This window comes from Temnothorax nylanderi, unplaced genomic scaffold, assembly GCF_030848795.1.
Source record: "Temnothorax nylanderi isolate EJ_2023f unplaced genomic scaffold, tnyl_v1.0 TNYL_tig0259_pilon, whole genome shotgun sequence".
Classification (NCBI taxonomy): Eukaryota; Metazoa; Arthropoda; class Insecta; order Hymenoptera; family Formicidae; genus Temnothorax; species Temnothorax nylanderi.
In genome coordinates this window covers 144,778-164,196 of record NW_027249321.1, presented here as the reverse complement: position 1 = coordinate 164,196, position 19,419 = coordinate 144,778, and the positions used below count along the sequence as shown (strand labels likewise).

Here is a 19,419-nt window from a genome sequence, read left to right as displayed (position 1 = left end):
CGAATCCTAGATACATGCCTTCTAGGCACCGCGTATTCCCGCCGGTAGAACATTCGACACGGTAAATGCACCGCGCTATCGTTCCTCCGTAGAAACCGCGATCCGGGAGCCTGTGAATACCGCGCCGAGTGCACATGCACTATCACTGTAAATACCGCGATCCGTTATCCTGTAATTCGGTAAGACCGCGCCGAGTGCACATGCACTATCGGTGTAAATACCGCGATCCGTTAGTCTGTAATACCGCGCCGAGTGCACATGCACTATTGTTGTAAATACCGCGACCCGTTACCCTGTAATACCGCGCCGAGTGCACTTGCACTACCGATCATTGTACATACCGCGTTCCTGTATTCGTACACCCGCGTTCCCGTAATCCGTAATCTCGCGCCGAGTGCACATGCACTACCGACCTTTGAAATACCGCATTGTATATATATCTAGTATCTAGTACTGCCGCGCCGAGTGCCCATGCACTACCGTTCCCGGTAACTACCGCATTGTATATATCACCTAACGAATAAACGTTATAGTGTGCATTACAAGCTGATTATTGTCTCTGGGCCTTCTATCGAACACCTGATCTGGCGAGCTAGTCCGCGTTCGATTAACAAAGTTAGGCCGTTACACATTGATGGACAAAAAAGGGACGGACTTTTTTTGAAAAATCTTGAAGTTCTTTCGCAAGATGAAGAAGATATTACTAATATATTGCCACCGCTGAAACGTCATCGTGAGATGTCACTCGAGGAAGAATTTGATTTTGGCAGTGACAACAATTCTGATGATGATTCAAGTTTCGATCCATAATGTATGTTATAAAGAGTATATTTTATTTGTAAACTGGAATTTTTTTCTATTTGCATACTATTCGTACGATATATATTTATACGATAATATATTATATCTAATAATTTAAAGGTAATTATGAATAAAAAGGAACATCCTCTCCGATGACCTTGACTTTGACATATATTGTCAACGTCACCCTCCTGAGTGAGAGTGTCCCTTTTATGCATAATTACCAATTTAAAAAAGTAAAGATTTATATTATATTTATTTTGAGCTTTAATACTGCATATCTCGAAAACTAAAGCAGTTAGCCCTATAAGACCTATATAATTTTTTGTTCAGCGTAAAAAATACTACCAGAAACCACAGTCAAATCAAGGGGCCCTAGTTATCGTGTTCTCCCCGCGACGTGTATATCCTCAATTAAACTGTGAAAAACGTAAACAATCTTTTATTTGTAAAGATCAGGCGGAGCATCATTTGAAAAATATGATATCACCACTTACTCGGATCCCGCACTTTGATCCTGTCAAAGATGTAGTAATTGACAGTGTGCATAATTTAAACTTGGGTGTAATGAAAAATTGGTTAGAAAAATGGTTAGTTCCTGGAAGTTCATCTAGACTGCATCACACACAACGAAAGATTTTTAAAGATTTAATGAATTCTATTACTCCATTTATACCAGCAGAATTTCAAAGGCGAAAGTTTGACATCGACGAAGTTACACATTGGAAGGCAACGCAATATCGTTTCATGCTGCTATACTGTGGTCCTATTATTTTACAATTCGTATTGTCTAATAAACAATTAAAACATTTTTTATTACTGCATGTTGCCTGCCGTATTCTATGCAGCTCAGAAATAATTGTCACAAATATTAATTAAATATAAATATAAATAAATTAGCTGAGGAATTACTCAGAAAATTTGTCTTGTTAATGCCTACATTGTATGGTACAGACTCACAAGTTATGAATTTCCACAACCTAATTCATATTCCCGATGACGTTAGACACTTGCAAGTATCTCTGAGTGATTTTTCAGCCTTTTGGGGAGAAAAATATATTGGAAAACTGAAAAATCTAGTTTATCTACTGCGAGGCCATTACCACAGATAACCGTAAACCATCTCCATGCTATGGAATCATCGAATGAAATTAAAATAAGGACATATAATGCTATTACAAAATACGCACTTTAAGGTTGCATCAAAGAATCAATGCGACTCTTCCCGATCGTCAACGGAATTACAAGAATTATGCACAAGGATGTTATCATAGGAGGTTATTTAATACCGAAAGGATCAAATGTTATGGCCTGCCACGCGCTGTTTACGATGGATTCGACATACTTTACACAACCAGAGAAATATATTCCACAGAGGTGGATTCGAGGAGATTCGGAATTTACAGAAAGAAAGAAAAATTGGCATTCCTGCGTATATCAACCCTTCAGGGATGGTGTGCGCTCCTGTGTTGGACAGGAAATGGTCGAGATCCAGAAGAGAGTATTGTCTTCGACTTGGGAGAGGTGGCATAATGTGACCAAAAATTTTATTGGAAAAACATTGAACCAGCAGAGATTGTCAGGGTTTTGCGGAGGAGTAATTCGGAGGCTATCGGGAGAGATGAGCTCCCTCGGAGTCTAATCGTCAGAGCATTATCCTGCACGTGTGCAGCGGCGCAATGCGCGCGCCACTTGGGCGCGAAAGCTCCAGACTCTCCTGCCCGATAGTGCTGATAGTATACATTTTGCATTTAGAACTTCGAAATCTTTGCGCTGCTATTTCGACATCAGCAGAATAGCATAAAGTGTCACTTTGGGCCAGAGGAGAAGGTTTAGCAGTGCTTATATATATACAATATATATGCAACATTTTTATACAACACTATATAAGTCATAATATATAACATATGCTGAAAAATCACTCAGAGATGCTTGCAAGTGTCTAACGTCATCGGGAATATGAATTAGGTTGTGGAAATTCATATCCATATATATATATATATATATATATATATATATATATATGTATATATATATATATAAAGTGTGTGAAGGGTTGGGTACGTCCCTTTAAAAACGCCAATGATTAGTAGATTGTAAACCCTACGGGGAAATGCAATAAAATTTTATATACATATCGCGCGCGCGCGCGCATATAATATATACCGGGTTTTTCAGACCACCCGTCCCACCCTTTTAAAACGTAGGGATGCACTTGTACGAAAAAATGGCTTAGACAAAATTTGCATGGTTTCGAGGGATCTATCTGGCGGTGACCTTGAATTTGACCTTGAGGTCGACCTTGGGCATAAATCGAGGTCAAAGTAGTGTTTTTCAAATGTAAACCTGTATTTATGAGTTCAGAAATGAAAAGAGCGGAAAATTTCACATTCGAATACGTTATTAAGTCAAGGTCAAAAATATCCTCAGAGGTCGTGTGGAGGTCAAGTTTTCAAGACTACCCGTCCCACCCTTTTAAAACGTAGGGATGCACTTGTACAAAAAATGGGTCAGACAAAATTTGCACAAATCAGACAAAATTAATTTTATTCTTCTTACGACCGCTTACGACCACCTTACGATCGCTTACGACTGCCTTACGACCACTTACGACCAACTTACGACCGTTTATTACAATCTTACGACCACCTTGTGATTGTTGACGACTGGCTTACAACCGACGTACGATAACTTTGTGACCTGCTTACAACCGTGTTGCTTATAAAAAATGTAAATTGTGACGAGTTGCGTAATACTATCAATTCTAAGCTTTAACTTTTAGGAAGGGTATGTAAGGGTGCTTTTTCGTGACAATTACTTTGTGTCTTCTTCTGAGTACAGCAAATTTTCGTAGTTTCTACCGACGCTGAACGATAGCAATTTTGTGCAAATGATTTTTCTGGGAAGACTCGGACGAGTTTCTGAGGTTCGCGTTATAGGTACTGAACGCGCTATCAAATAACGTCACGACAAAGAATTTTTACATCACCTACCATAAAATTAATCGTTTAACAACGAAAATTTGAAAGGTTGCGCGTTATACCTCGGTACTCGAGTAGTTAGGCATAATAATTAGAGGATTATTATTAATTTGTAAGTATGCCTTACTCGAACGAAGAAGCTGCGTTAATGTTGTCGGTGTTGGGTAGAGCTGGAAGTTTTCGAGCAGCTGAAAGAATGTGGCAAAATGAATATCCCGATCGTACACCACATTCGCGCAAAGTTTTCAGTCGTTTACAACGTCGAATTATTGTAAAAGGTATCGTTCAGCCGGACCACAATAAGGGAAGGCAAATTCATCGACCAGTTCGTTCAGTAAGAGCACCTGATATAATTGCGTCTGCCCTTGTAAATCCGCACGATTCTCTGATGCGTCGAGAAAGAGATAGTGGAGTAAGTATTTCCACTATCAGTCGAATTTTTCGAGAACATTCATTCCACCCATATCGGATGTCACTTCACCAGGCCATGACATTGAACGATCATAGAGAAAGACGGATATTCTGTAATTGGATTACTGAACAATTACCTAATTTCCATAGAAGTATCTTATTTTCTGATGAGTGCACCTTTAAAAGTGACGGCGAAGTGAACACACATAATGTTCGTTATTGGGCACAAGAGAATCCACATTGGTATCGAGAATTGGATCATCAACATCTCTGGAAAGTGAATGTTTGGTGCGGAATTGATACGCATATCGTCGGACCATTTTTCTTTCAAGAGAACTTGAACAGTTTTCTATACGTCGATTTACTCGAAAACGAACTTCCACATTTACTTGAAGATGTTCCACTTCAATTACGTATAAATATGTGGTTTCAACAGGATGGATGTCCCGCCCACACGTCTGTCATTGCTCGTCATCAACTGAACCGTACATTTCCCGGCCGATGGATAGGCAAATACGGTCCACATAATTGGCCACCGCGATCACCGGACCTTACAATTTTAGACTATTATTTATGGGGAAGAATAAAAGACCTCGTATACCGCGAACGACCTACCACTGCAGAAGACATGAGGAACAGAATTCGCCAAGCCATTCAGTCTCTAGATACTGCCGAAATTCGTCGGGCGACGGATGATTTCCAACGCAGGGTAACAGCCTGTATTGATGCAGGTGGTGGACATTTCGAACATCGAGACTGAATAACATGCGTACGCACAAAGGTGACGGCAAGGGGAACCACCTTAAAAAAGCACCCCGACGAGGTGTAAGTCCGACCTTGTGACCTCCTCGTGGTACACCTTGGGTAACGCGAATACAGGCGGCGCTGATTATTTCATTTAGAAATTTGAAAAACACTACTTTGACCTCGATTTATGCCCAAGGTCGACCTCAAGGTCAAATTCAAGGTCACCGCCAGATAGATCCCTCGAAACCATGCAAATTTTGTCTAAGCCATTTTTTCGTACAAGTGCATCCCTACGTTTTAAAAGGGTGGGACGGGTGGTCTGAAAAACCCGGTATATATATATATATATATATATATATATTATATATTATGACTTAGTATTGTATAAAAATGTTGCAGGTGAGATGTATTCGGAAAATACCGGTGCGCCAGGATCCAGCAGTATATATATATATATATATATACTGACTTACGTAACTGTATAGCATTTTTATTGTTTCAAGTAAAAAATCATTTCAAGAAGAATAAGATTGAGATAAACAAGCAGCTTAAACAAGAGAAAATTCAAGTATTGAACCGTCACATAGCGCTTGAAGCTCGCCGATCGTTATCGTATGGAAGAAGGACGGCAAACCATGATTTTGCATCGATTTTCGCCTGGTCAACGGAGTGACCGAGAAAGACGCGTACCCGTTGCCCCAAATCACCGCGACACTGGACAAATTACGGGGGGCCCGCTACCTGACCACCCTCGATTTAAAGAACGGTTATTGGCAAGTACCGCTCGCGCCGGAAAGTCGACCCGTGACCGCGTTCACCGTCCCCGGCAAGGGGCTAATGCAATTTAAGGTAATGCCGTTCGGACTGCATTCGGCGCCGGCCACGTTTCAACGCCTGCTTGACACCATATTAGATCCCGATCTAGAACCGCATGTATTCGTGTATTTAGACGATATCGTCATCATCAGCGAACGTTCGAGGAACACCTACGGATTATGCGCGAAGTTCTCCGCCGGCTCCGCGAAGCCAACCTCCGTATTAATCCCGAGAAATGCCGATTTTGCGCCAACCAGATTAAGTACCTCGGCCACATTGTCGACCGCGACGGGATCCGAGCCGACCCCGAAAAGGTTAGCGCCATCGCTAACTGGCCCGTGCCGCAGAACGTCCGTCAGGTCCGGCAATTTCTGGGGATCGCGCCATGGTACCGCCGCTTTATCAAAGATTTCGCGACTCTCGCCGCACCGCTCACCGCCTTGACCCGCAAGCAAGCCCGGTGGAACTGGGGGGAAGCCGAGCAAAGCGCGTTCGAAGCTCTCAAGACCGTCTTGACCACCGCGCCAGTTCTCGCGTGTCCAGACTTTACGCGGCAGTTCCATCTGCAAACCGACGCGACGCCAGCACCATCGGCCTAGGAGCCGTGCTGACGCAATACTTCCCCGAGGGCGAGCGCGTTATCGCATACGCAAGCCGCACATTAAATAACGCCGAGCGGAATTACAGCGCGACCGAGCTGGAGTGCCTGGCAGTGATCTGGGGAATTCGACGAATGCGCGGCTATCTCGAGGGGTACCGGTTTACGGTGATCACCGATCACCAGTCGCTGAAATGGCTACAAAAATTAGAGTCCCCGTCCGGCCGGCTGGGGCGATGGTCGTTTGAATTACAGCAATATGATTTCGAGATTTAATACCGCAAGGGGACGCTCAATAAGGTGGCCGATGCGCTGTCCAGGCAACCCGAACTTCTCGGCGTAACGAAACCGATGCCCGTGGTATACGCGCCTGTGGCACGCGACCGAAACTACGCCCTACGAGGTACCCGATTTTCGAATTGACCAAGGCCGGCTATGGAAGCATGTGCTCCACAGCCTCGACTTTAAAGACACCCCGGCAGGCGAACAATGGAAGGAGTGTGTACCGAAGGACCAACGAGCCTTGCTCCTCGAACGGTACCACGATGCGCCGACCGCCGGCCAATGAATCGCGAAGACGATAGCAAGGATCGCCCACCGGTATTATTGGCTCGGCATGTTCTGCGACATCGCCCGATATGTACGCGAATGCCCGACGTGCCTAGCACATAAGGTCGCGCAAGAAAAGCCAGCCGAGCGGCTGCACCCGACCGCGCTCAACCATCCGTGGCAGCAGGTCACTATCGACCTCGTCGGTCCGCTCCCGCGATCCGCCGCTGGCCATATCTGGCTCCTCAACATGCAGGACCGATTTACGAAATGGGTCGAGCTCCGATCGCTACGACGAGCCACCGCGCCGACCATCGTAAAATACATTACCGAGGCTATAAAAAAATATATATATATATATTTATTTATTTATAAATGTAAAAATTGTAAATAAAATGAAATAAATATTTATAAACACTAATTCAGGAAAGAAAGAATTTAGGAGTTAGATTTAGGAGTAGAGAGAGCTATGCATAAATTAATAAAATATAGATATTAATTGTTACTTTATTATTTATTGAAGATTATTCTCGACACGCGGCCATTATCCTCCGACACGGGTGCCCGGACGAAATCCTGTCGGATAATGGCACGCAGTTAAAATCCCGACAACTCGCTAAGCTCCTCGGCGACTGCGGAATCCGCCACCGCTTCACGCCGGCATACGCGCCCCATTGTAACCCCGTGGAGCGCACCAATCGCGTGATTAAACAATGATTGCGCAATACGCGAAAAAGCATAAAACATGGGACGAGCATCTGCCAGAACTCCAATTCGCGTATAACACCGCGACACACGACGCGACCGGCTACACACCCGCGTTTTTTAATCACGGCCGCGAATTGCGCCGCCCCGGGGAAAATGCACCGCGCGACGACCCGACACCGCCGTCAAGCGTGCACCGCCGATTAACGGAAGCATACGAATTAGTGAAAGTCCAGTTGGCTCGCGCGTTTCAGCACCAGGAGAGGCACTACAACCTCCGCCGCCGAGAATGGAGACCGAGTATCGGGGAATGGGTGTGGAAGCGGGATCGACCGCTATCCAACAAGGGAATTTCGGTAGTATGTTAAATGAGATACCGAAGGATCCTGAAACAAAATCTGAAGAATCCGAAGAAAAAACTATGTTACAATCAGATGCCGTTTCTTTAGTACCCAATTTAACGGGTATTTTACCTTTAGAACATTATCAAAAGGAAACAATCAAACATATAGTACGTGAAAAGGGCTACAGGCTTCTACACCATTTATAAGAAGAATTCGGTTTACAAGGATCCGCAGAACGCGTTTTTCGATTATTCCTTTTAGATTATTTATAATTAGCCGATATCAGTGTTTTATTTTCTTGAGAAAACATAACGAAAATAAATGTTTAATATTTAATATTATACTTATATAAATAGTTACGTAATTAACATATACCTGGTCTCTCGAATAAGAATTCGGATCTCCTCTAGGTGACAGATCCATTTGAAAATTTGTGTGAACCTTTTCAAATGCGTATCGACAATAGAACTATATCCATCAAATCAAGAACAGTACTGGACAACATCATAATCTATGATTATATGTACATATAAATACATATAAAATATTTATTACATTTTAAATATTATTCAATAAACAAACTAAATCGCCCATTCTTTGCTTTGTTTCGTAATCTCGTTATAATACACTTAGGCATTCTAGATATCTTAATTGTTACGCTAAATGTGTGATTGTTTGTTCGAGCAATTAAAGACTAATTTAATGCTTAATCTCTTCAAGGCACAGAGAAAGGATTCTTTGGATTTAATAAATTTTATTGCATCTAAACAAATTTGATAAGTAAAACAAATTATTGAGTAAAGTCAATCCACTCGGTGCCGTCCTTTAGCTGGCCGTACGTCAGATGGTAGTATGAGTGAGCGCACACTATTTTACATGTATATATTACTATAGATTTCATAGCTTATCGATTTTCCAGATGTTCCCTATTTTTCATTTTGCATAAATATTTTAAAACCATTGCCTTATATGAATTCTTGCAGTTCCAATAATACCGGAATTTCTCTACGATATCAAACATCCTAACGCAACATTAAGCGAGCACCTGGAAGGAAGCGCATCTCATCAAACTACGGTCGTCACCACGTTGCCAACGGCAACAACAACGCCAAAATGCACTTGTGCTCCAAACATATCAGTCGCATCTCCATTGGAATTTTTATATGTTACAACTCCTTCTATGAATCTATCAGGTAAATCGTGCTTTGTCGCATTATTTCTTATTGCGGATAAATAACAAAATAATGCTCTGATAATCATTGCAAAGCCTATTGACCAGTTCACTGGTGGACCCGAAATAAACGTTTTGTGCCAAAACTGGTGAGAGCGAATAATTTTGTATTTTACATGGAAACTAGATGAGTACGTGAACAGCGTCAAGAGTAGTGACAGCTCCCAGTGATAACTAATGATGTCCTTCTCATATGATTTGATAGACGATAATAACTACTTATACCACTATATGTGGTCAAGTAAACTAGCGCATATGAGGGGTGTGTAAAGGTTGGAATCAGATTGTTGTTGGAAGAAGTACGGTTGGAAGAAGTTGTCTTCTTGGAAGAAGACAATTTAAAGTAACAATCTTATTTCACTCTTGGAGTCTACTTGGTAAATTTGAAAATGTCGAGAGTGATTATTCTAACAGTCTGATAACAGTACTGATAATTATTGCCTACTTGGCAATAATTATATTGCCTACTTGGCAATATATAATCTTACCTGATATTATTTTAGGATTAAATAATATTACGGCTACCGAACTAAATAATCATACATATACAAGATACAAAAGGGGTTTCATATACTATTACACAAAGAGAACATTCAAGTAAATCTGAATCGAATGCGACATCCGTTAAAACAACTATTCATTCATTCATTCATTCATAATGGCGCAACAGTCCTAGTCGGACCTGGGCCGCACCCCTACTTTAACATTTTTTAGTTTTGATTAGAGTTCCAGTTTCTTTTCAAAGAGTATAAGAGTATTTTTATGTTTATAAAAAGAGTCCCGGCGATTAACACTTTGAAAAAGGCAATTAAAAAATGGAATGCTAATTTCACACCCAACTTTAAGACCGAATAGTTCTGAACAGCTCATCTGAAGCATTTTAACGAGTATTATAGTTCCTGATAAAAGAAAGAGTTTTATTGATTTTTTTCAAAAAAAAAAAAGTTTGATTTAAAGTTAGGAAAGTTCTAAGTAGCTTATTTGATTCCTTTCGACAAGTTGTAGAGTTCCTGGTAAGTAAAAAAGTGCAAAACCTTAGAATTGTTTTAAATAATCATCAAAACTTACGCAAATGACATTCACGACAGACCTTCGAAGTCGAATATCTTCTTAAAACTCCCATCAAAACGCCTGTAACTCTACCACTAACTAGTGGCGATCCGGCCACTAGTTAAGAAGATATTCGAAGATGCAACGGATAAAATTCGACTAAGCCACGTTTCACACGTATCCGACACTGGACACTGACTACTGACGCCGGGTATCCGATCGCGAAGTGTATGGATTAATATGGGAGCATTTACACGTTTGTCCGATAACCGATTTGTGAAAACAAAGAAAATCGATCGGATACCGGGCATCGGTAGTCCGGTGCCGGATACCTATGTGTGAAACAAGTCTAAATCTTTCTGTCCGTAAACGGTACGGGCACGGCACGGTTATGTCTAAATCCATCTTAAATCGGAGATATATTCACGGAGGGAGTTCGTTATACGAGTAATATTGATATAAATCTCGCAGCACCGATATATACGCGTATAATCGATTAAAGATACAACGATAAGATTATCGTAAACAATATCAACGAGTAAAACGCATAATTTAATGTATCGAGTACAGACATTCATGGCGTATTAAAAAGTTGAAGAAAGTTACGTGCAACGTGCGTAACTTTCTTTCATTTAAAAAAGAAATGTATAATTTTATGAAATAATGAGAAATTCTTTTTCTATACGGCTAATTCACTGCAAATCCAAGTGTGTTATTTTAACTAAAGCTCTTCTTACACATTTCTTGTCGTTTTGAATGATGCCATTTAACACGGTTGAACATATTAATACGATTAAACGTGTTGATTTAACACGCAACAAAACATGTAAAACGAGCTTCAGTCAAATATTTCATTTTTAAACGTTTATGCGTGTAGAAATAACACACTTGGATTTACAGTGTATGATAAAACGGCTCGCAATTACGATTAATTACGATTAATTACAAAGTATTCTATACATATAATCATTAGTCTATATACTCTATATAAATCAAAAATGGTATAGTTACTATAGTTGTCTCTACGCTATTAAATATTGAAAGATAAAATTTAAACCAATACCTTGAGTTAAATAACATTTTGTTCTTTTTAATTGTGTGTGTCAAAATTTATTATTTTAACACAAAGAATGTTATTTTAACTCCATTGATTAGTCAAATTAATAATTAAATTAAGGGTATGCTGGAGCCGCAGGCGAACTCGATCAGCGTCGATAAAGAAGTGCTCACCGACTATATCTGTCCTTGTATAGACAAAGATATAGACAAGGATAGCACGCTACATTGCACGCATACATACGCACGATATACACATCGAAATTATACTTTTATATTACGCTTCCAAATCTTGATTTGGGGGGTTTATCGATGTTTTTATTGTTGTACAATTCAGGGGAACTTGTTTTCGCGTTCGTACCAATGGTATATCTCTTATATGAAATACATCTTGTGACGAGCTGACAGCTCGCCGCAACTCGAGACGCCATATTGGGATAAAAGTAGATAAGGAAATCTGTACTTCCGTAATTTTTTCTCGTTTTCTATATAAAATCGGAGTTCCCCTGAATCATTAATGTATGTACTGCAATTCTAGAGAAGGATTTTTAATTCTGTCAAATATTAACAACGCTACGTTTCGACAAAAAAATGCCGGTAAAACAGACGGCTCCAGCATCACCTTAACATTGTTTTAGTTAAATTAACGACATATTGAGTCCGCGTTGCGAACAGTGGCAAGACTACTACCTTTTGTAAATCGAGGCAGAAAGGAACGCGAAAAAAATGGCGAATCCGTGTTAGAATACACAGATTCAATTGGCCTGAAAACTACGCTGGTGCGAGCACTGTCGTATTGTAACGGAGAAGCCAGGCTGTCTTAGGTCCTTGATTCTCTGCACGAGTCTCTTTGGGCCTGGGGTCAGAGTCAGTTACTGGTCTGGTGATGCGAATATATAGTCTCTCCCAGTCAAGTCATGCGCCCACCTCCCAGTGGTCTCGCTGGACCTCTGCAATGGGGCTGTTCCGATCAGTACGGCTTGGTCGCAAGATCGGCTCGATCTGATGTCGGCTAGCCAGCGCGCTCTGCGGTAACCAAGTGGCGTCAATAGCGATCTGACTGCGCCTCTAAGAGCCTGTAGTGATATGGGCCCAAGTACCGCTGGTGAGTTGTGGAGCCAAGGAAGGGCACGGTTTCCTGAGAAACTCTCGACTGTCAATCCGTTTGCTCCCCAACACGCAGTAAATGTGAAGAAGTCAAGAATAAATCTTCACGCCCGGGTTCTCGGATGGTCCGGGCACTGCACGTACGATGCGAGATTGATGACTCGGTTAGTGCGGAAACACCCAGTGACTGCGTAGCTGTCTCCTCGAGAGTAGGCGCTAGTTATCGGGTATAGAAACGATTACGCCTCTTGACGCACGAGACTCATGCCATGAGTAGCCGTGGCCCCCAATAGCTTTCTTCTTCTTCTTCTTTGTAAATTTTATGGCACCTAATCCTCCTTAGGATCACATAACGGCCAAGAACAAGTCGAAAATAATAAATACAGACTCGAAAGATTCAATCCAAACTCGGCCCTGATTGCATCAGCAATCTTCAAAAATTACTCAGGACAAAACACGTCCGAACATGTCCACGGTCTCGACGAGACTTGCCCCCAGTAGCCGTGTTAAATTAAAATAGAAATAAATAGTAATAAATTGTTTCGTGAATGGATGTCCATCTGTGTCAAACGCAGTGCACGGGCACTGCGTTTCGAGCATGCCCGGCGCCGGGGATCGACTCGTAACGGTGGCGGGATTCGCGTCCGCTTCTCCCACGTTGCAAGGCCGGCCAACTTCGACTCCCCGGCTAAAGTGAAAGATTATCGCATGCTTTAATGGGCTTGGAACTTGGAACCCTTAAGGGGGGGTTGTTCGGCTGATTCGATTCGGAGTCGTAAGTCAATGAGACCCCTGCGTCGGGAATCCGATTGGGCCTGATGATCGATCGAATGATGCTTTCGCTTGAACCGTGACTGACCCGTCTCGCGAAAACCCTTCGCGAATGGATTGTTATTGATCTTCAACTTTGTGATGTTCTCGTTTTGGTATGCCGTCACCGCGATAAATTCCGTTTCTTTGAAAGCAAACAACGCGGTTGGATGAGTAAAAAGCTCGTTGTAGTTCTTCGCATCGAAGCAACGGACTATCCAGATCCTAGGAACGTATTTGTGCATCGATGTTAATACCACGTTATTATTGGGGTCGTTGATGTTGTTCGTGAGCTTCAATTTATTGAAGCTGATCGGATTGTCCATCCAGTGGCTCCCCGTTGCCGGATTCTCGGGATGCTTATAAATCCTATAGCCGAAGGGCTGTTGCGGCTCTGCTGGCCCCGTAAAACTCCAGCCACCCATATTGCTGTTCTTGCCCCCGTTCTGGTATCCACAGTACTTGTGGCGGCGATCGGAGGCCGGTGCTATCTCCATGAGGACATAATAATTCTCACGTTTCTCCAAACCGCTTACGTTTATCTGAACGGATGGGAACATGCGCCGACCGCTCTTGGTAAATATCATTTCTGTATTATTCTCGTAGAATTGCTGCCAGAGGTTTCGATTAAGCAGCTCCACGTTGACTCCGCGCAGCAATAAGGGTTGAAATACCCATTCGCTTGAATTCATACTTTCACCTAATTTGCGTTGTAGAGCGATCGGTGACTGCGCGAAAAGTGGCGATACCAGTTGCATATTCAGTTCCAGGGGCATCAGTGCGTTGTTTGGATTCTGAAGAAACATCTCCGATGATCGACGTTTCTTCTCCGACACTGTCGGTGTAAAGTATAAGGCAAACACGGAAATGCTCAAAACGAACGTCGAAATCACGTGCAGTTGTAGAATGGAACTGAGACGACCGGTTCTCGCCTACCAATGACCTACCACAAAACGGGATCAGTGCAATCCGCCGAAACTAGGCGAACTATATGTGTCGTCGGTCGTTCGGCGCCAACACATGAGACAACTAAGTGTTCATGAACCTTTTGTCCTTTCTGCCACGATTGACAAAAGGTAATATATAAAGTAACAAATAACGTTCACGTGATAATTTTAAATGCCATAATCACACTAATCTACTGAGCCAGTTAAAATAAATATTAACTCATTACGCGTTGTTAATCCATTTGTCATAACTTTCTCTTTCTTTAACCCTTTAGGGGCCACACATCGATCCCGTTGGAGTAAAATGTTATAATTTATAAGATAGTCTTAAAAGACGTCCCTGATGAAAGTTCTTTTTAGTTTTTTTTGTTTTTTTGTTTTTTAGTTTTTTTAGTTTTTTAGTTTTTTGTTTTTTTTGTTTTTTTGTTTTTTTGTTTTTTTTGTTCTTTTTTTATGTACATAATTGTGTACACAGGCCCCTGAAGGGTTAAAAATGTTCAGATACTGTCTGTTCCTTTTCCGGGTAATCTCAGTAGAGACATCCTGCACTTCTTCAAGTTTCTCATATATTATATATATTTGCCTTTCCGCTGAATCTCGATCAGTCAAACTCAAGATATTAAGATTCTCTAATGATTCGATAATATTCACGCTCATGTACAAAGTAACATTGACCACGCAGAAATTATTGATAATGATAGTACGGGTACAAAATTCGGTTTTGTGAAGCGCAAACGAAAGCCAGAGACTTGCAGAGTTTCTTATTCACGCATCGTGGAAATGCACGCCCTTAATCTACACATACGGAAAGAACGGTTTTGCTGAAGTATCTAAAAATTTAACTAGATACAGTCTGAAAATAATTTTGTTGCACCGTTAAAATAATTATGTAAAGCAATCAAACTGATTACTAAAATATCAAAATTTTTTATCTGTATCTAGCTAAATTTTTAGATACTTCAGCAAAACCGTTCTTTCCGTGCACCATTCTTTTTTACACCCTTTACAAATATAGAAAGAGAATATCGAAAAATAAAAATGCGTTAAGTCATTACAATGTTAAATTTACGTAAAAATCCATGTACACGGGGGATCTCGAGATTTTTAGAGTCTCTCTCTCTCTCTCTCTCTCTCTCTCTCTCTCTCTCTCTCTCTCTCTCTCTCTCTCTCTCTCTGCGGTAATGAAAGTTCACGTTTTTACGGCAAATCGCGTGTTACAATATCGTATTAAAACTTATAATAAATGACCGTTTCGGCCAAACAGATTCGGCCGAACTTCAACCGATGATATAATGTGCGCCTTTAAATATCAAAAGAAAAATACATAAATATACTCAATGTATACAAAATAGAAAACAATAGACGTTTAACTTGTACACGTATATATAAGTGAATCTCGCGTATCATTAATGTATATTATAAAAGTGTACTTGGCGCCTTTTTTTTACCTTTTTTGAAAATTACATTTACATGGTATCATTAACAGAACGATATTTTCACAAGCTCAAACTATTCTTATAGTATATCCGCTGTAATCTACTTTTCATTAAAAAGTACTCTTTCGTGAACTATTCATCATATACTGTAGGTACCAATAAATTCTAGATTTAGTAAAAACACAAGATAAATGCTATCATTTATCAAAACTCATTTAACCGATAAGCTTAAAGATGCAATTAATTATAAGGATTTAATTTTAATTGTCATATACAAATTATCTAATTCTCTAATGAAAATTCGAACAACTAATTCCACTTAAAAATAATTAAATGTCTAATACAAAATCTAAATTTGTAGAATATAAAGTTTATCTTTATTTTGCATATAATAGAAATATCTTATTAATTATTTCGGCTCGTGCGGAGGAAAATTATTTAATTTTCAGATCCAATTAAGGTATGAAAGTACCAATACCCGGACACTTAAGAGTAGGTAAATGTACCAATGCCTGGCACGTACCTATGTCTGGATACCTTAAAAAAAATATAAAGGCCGTAGCCGGATAAGATGGGTCAATGTGCCCCCGCACGGATCATGCTCATTTTTTTTTGCTTTGATTGCTATCAGTGTCACTTACAATTTAGTCAAATATTAGCCCTTAATATTGAACCGTTTTGCTGTAAAAAATAAAAATAAAAATTTTGAAAATAATTCATATCTTTTGATTGGCTTAACCGATTTTGATAAAATTTTAATATGTTGTAGATATCATTGAGACACATTTGTGGAAAATTCGGGAAAGGTTTCTGATGACAGAAACATTGATAAAAAAAATAAATAAGTGTTCTTGATTTTTTTTAGTCCCGATATCTTTCTTGTACAATTATGAAAAAATTTTTATAGAATCTTGGAGTAGTTTCCTATAGGACATAATTTTATGGAAGCAATAAAATGGGTAGGCGGTACTTTTAAAAAATAAAGTATTTCTTTTTATTTTTTTAAATATGATATGCTTTTGGTACGATCGCCATATATTTTATGTAGAATTTTGGGATAGTATTCTACAACAAGTAATTTTTTCAAACTAATAAAATAGGTAGGCGGATGTTTAAAAAAATAAAATATTGTTTTTTATTTTTTAAAATTATGATATGCTTTTTGTACCATTGCCATATTTTTTTGTAGACTTTTGAGACGGTATTCTACAACGAGTAATTTTTTCGAACCAATAAAATGGGTGGAAGGTACTTAAAAAAAATCTTTTCAAAATTATCATAGCTTTTTGGTACCATCGCTATATTTTTGTTTAGAATCTTGGAATGGAATCTTACAAGTAATTTTTAACAACACTGGTATCTAAAATAGTTTGTGAGTTTTGACGGTTTTTTTTATTGTGACACGCCAGTTACAAGCTGTATTTTATCGAATAATATTATATTTTATTGTATACTGTTGAAGATCTCGACTCCATGTTTACAACTGTCCGTGCCGTTTCCGCGAAGCTCTTTCTACGTTATTCCACTCCTTTTGTCTCGTCCGTACATCTACATTGTCTTATAGCGCTCTCTCCTTGTCCACATTCCCCTTTAACACGCTCTCTATATCTGTATTCTGTTATACTTCTATTCATATCTATACTTCGCTATACCTACATTTATTGCCAGGCTCACATATACCTATAGCGGCTATCGCGCTTTCCGCTTTGTGCGGATCTTCGTATAGCCGCGCTCATCTTCTCTCTACGCGCGTACCTATCCCCACCTGGGCTGCGTTCGAAAACTTTACTCGGATGCACACAGCGTTATTTTATTTTTATTTACTAAAAGTTGAACAAGGACAGAACTTCGCTCGGGTGTGCACCCGAGTGAAGTTGCAGCCCTAGCTGAGCCGCATGCGCAGTAGGCCAGTCAAGCGCTCCTACGTGCGCGTGGGAGGGGGTCGCATCGAGCTCCGCAATCGATCGTGGCTTTTTGATTTTGGTTAATTGGTTGTCGAACGCGTCAATCGCATCTTGGGAGCTCTCTCCAAGGCTCCTCTCCATGATGTAAAAAGAAAGGTGTGCCATTGCGCATAATTTCGGCTGGAGCTAAAAAAGAACCAATAGGAATAGCCTTTAAGGCGGAGAATTGACTGCGACCCATTTATTAATATCTTCGATACCGGCTTCGGTGTTCTCCGGTAACAATGAACGTGCATTCACACGCGCCGCGTTACACGTAACAAGATCGGTTAATGAGGAAACACTTTTTTTCACGTTACAGATAGCATCGTCTCGCGAGCCTTTTTCTCTCGAGTTCCACCGTTCATTCAGATATTCCGACGAGTTGCCGGCTGCCGTGTCGGGAAGCTTCGAAACCGCCAGATATTTGCACGATCCGACAATAATCTAGTCTCGAGTAAACTTGACGGGAAACATACGGACGCGTAATACGATCCTACGCTTGAAAAACGGAAGAAAACAGGTCCGAAACGATCGATTCTGATGCCGTTTTTATCGAGGGAAGTAGAGCTGCAGAGTGAAACGAGTCAAACTGAAACGCGATAACGCGATAACGCAACAAGCCCACTTGCAACTGAAACGCGCTCCAACTTTATGTGGAGAAACAAACTGTACGTTTTGTAATGCAGCGGACGACTGCGCATCCACGGGACTGGTACACCTTTGTATTTACATCATACTCCTTTCTAGCTCACTCGAGCGTTCCCTCTTCTCGGCTCACCTGAGCATTTCCCTTACCTTCCTGCTCACCTGAGCTTCCTACCCGGGTCGCTGGCTAACTTGTTCCTTTTCAATATAATTATTAATACACTTCTCTCATCTCTGTATATTGATATTTTTTTTTAGAATTACTTGTATGTAAAATATGTCGACGCATGTCGAAAGATACAATCCGAAGTGCGCGATATGTGGTCGGTTGGTGCATAAAATACCAGGCACTAGGAAAATAATAGCATCATTAGATGAGGCAGCTTTCTTTTCAAGAGATTCATCGCAATCTCTTAGTATTGACGATATTATTTGTGGCTATTGTCGGGTGGTTGCATATAAACGATGCAGAACAGATGATTCCAATAATCGAGATGAGATGGAAGAATTATCTCAGAGCTTATCGCAGAGTTCTGTCACTGATGTATCTGCATCTCAGTCTAGTCAGATGGACCCAACCTTCTATACTGAATTACCAACTAATTCTGAAGAATGTACAATTGAATACATAGAGATTGAAATTCCTAGAACGGTATCTACTCATAAGTATTGCTGTTTACGTACTGAAAAAAACAAATTGAGAATAGTCCCACAAGAAGCCCGAATGCAGTCATACATCAAACGGAGAGTTTATATTCCGGAAGGAAATCGATGCTGTGAACATCACCTGATTAAAAATCGTTTATATGATGATGATCTGAATCTCTTAAAAGTCTTTTCTAATTCGTCATTAATGAAAACAGAAGAGGTGAAAAACATCTTTGATTGTTTATCAAATGAATGTAATTTAACATTATTTGACAAAATCGGTAATTATAATTTATCTGAAGAGCAGATTCGTGTATTCACAGGACTAACTTGGGATAATATTCTCGAATTGAGAAGAATGATGATATCAATGCGAGATACTGCAGGTCGTACTGTAACTCAAGCACTGATTGTATTTTTATTAAAACTTCGATCCGGAAATTCGAATAAAATGATTGCTTCTATATTACAACTTGAAAAAGAGCAGCTAGTTTCCGAGTATTCATCCTCTGTTATTAATGCTTTCGAAACATATATTTTTCCATCTAAGTTTGGAATAATGGCAGCGTCTCGAAACGACCTAATTGAAAA

The 19,419-nt window shown here is 40.3% G+C and overlaps 1 protein-coding gene across 1 annotated transcript; it reads right to left on the bottom strand.

Annotated features, from left to right (window-relative positions):
• Positions 1-12,286: 12,286 nt before the first annotated feature.
• On the bottom strand, positions 12,287-15,775 carry LOC139780048 (T-box protein 2-like). Its single transcript, XM_071718572.1, has one exon. It carries the CDS (start codon positions 14,010-14,012, stop codon positions 13,110-13,112), a length of 903 nt encoding a protein of 300 aa, XP_071574673.1. The 5' UTR covers positions 14,013-15,775; the 3' UTR covers positions 12,287-13,109.
• Between the last annotated feature and the right edge of the window lie 3,644 nt (positions 15,776-19,419).

What these genes read in the sequence shown, in the direction of transcription:
- LOC139780048 (XM_071718572.1), bottom strand. Translation starts at nt 14,012, where the DNA reads ATGTTTCTTCAGAATCCAAACAACGCACTGATGCCCCTGGAACTGAAT.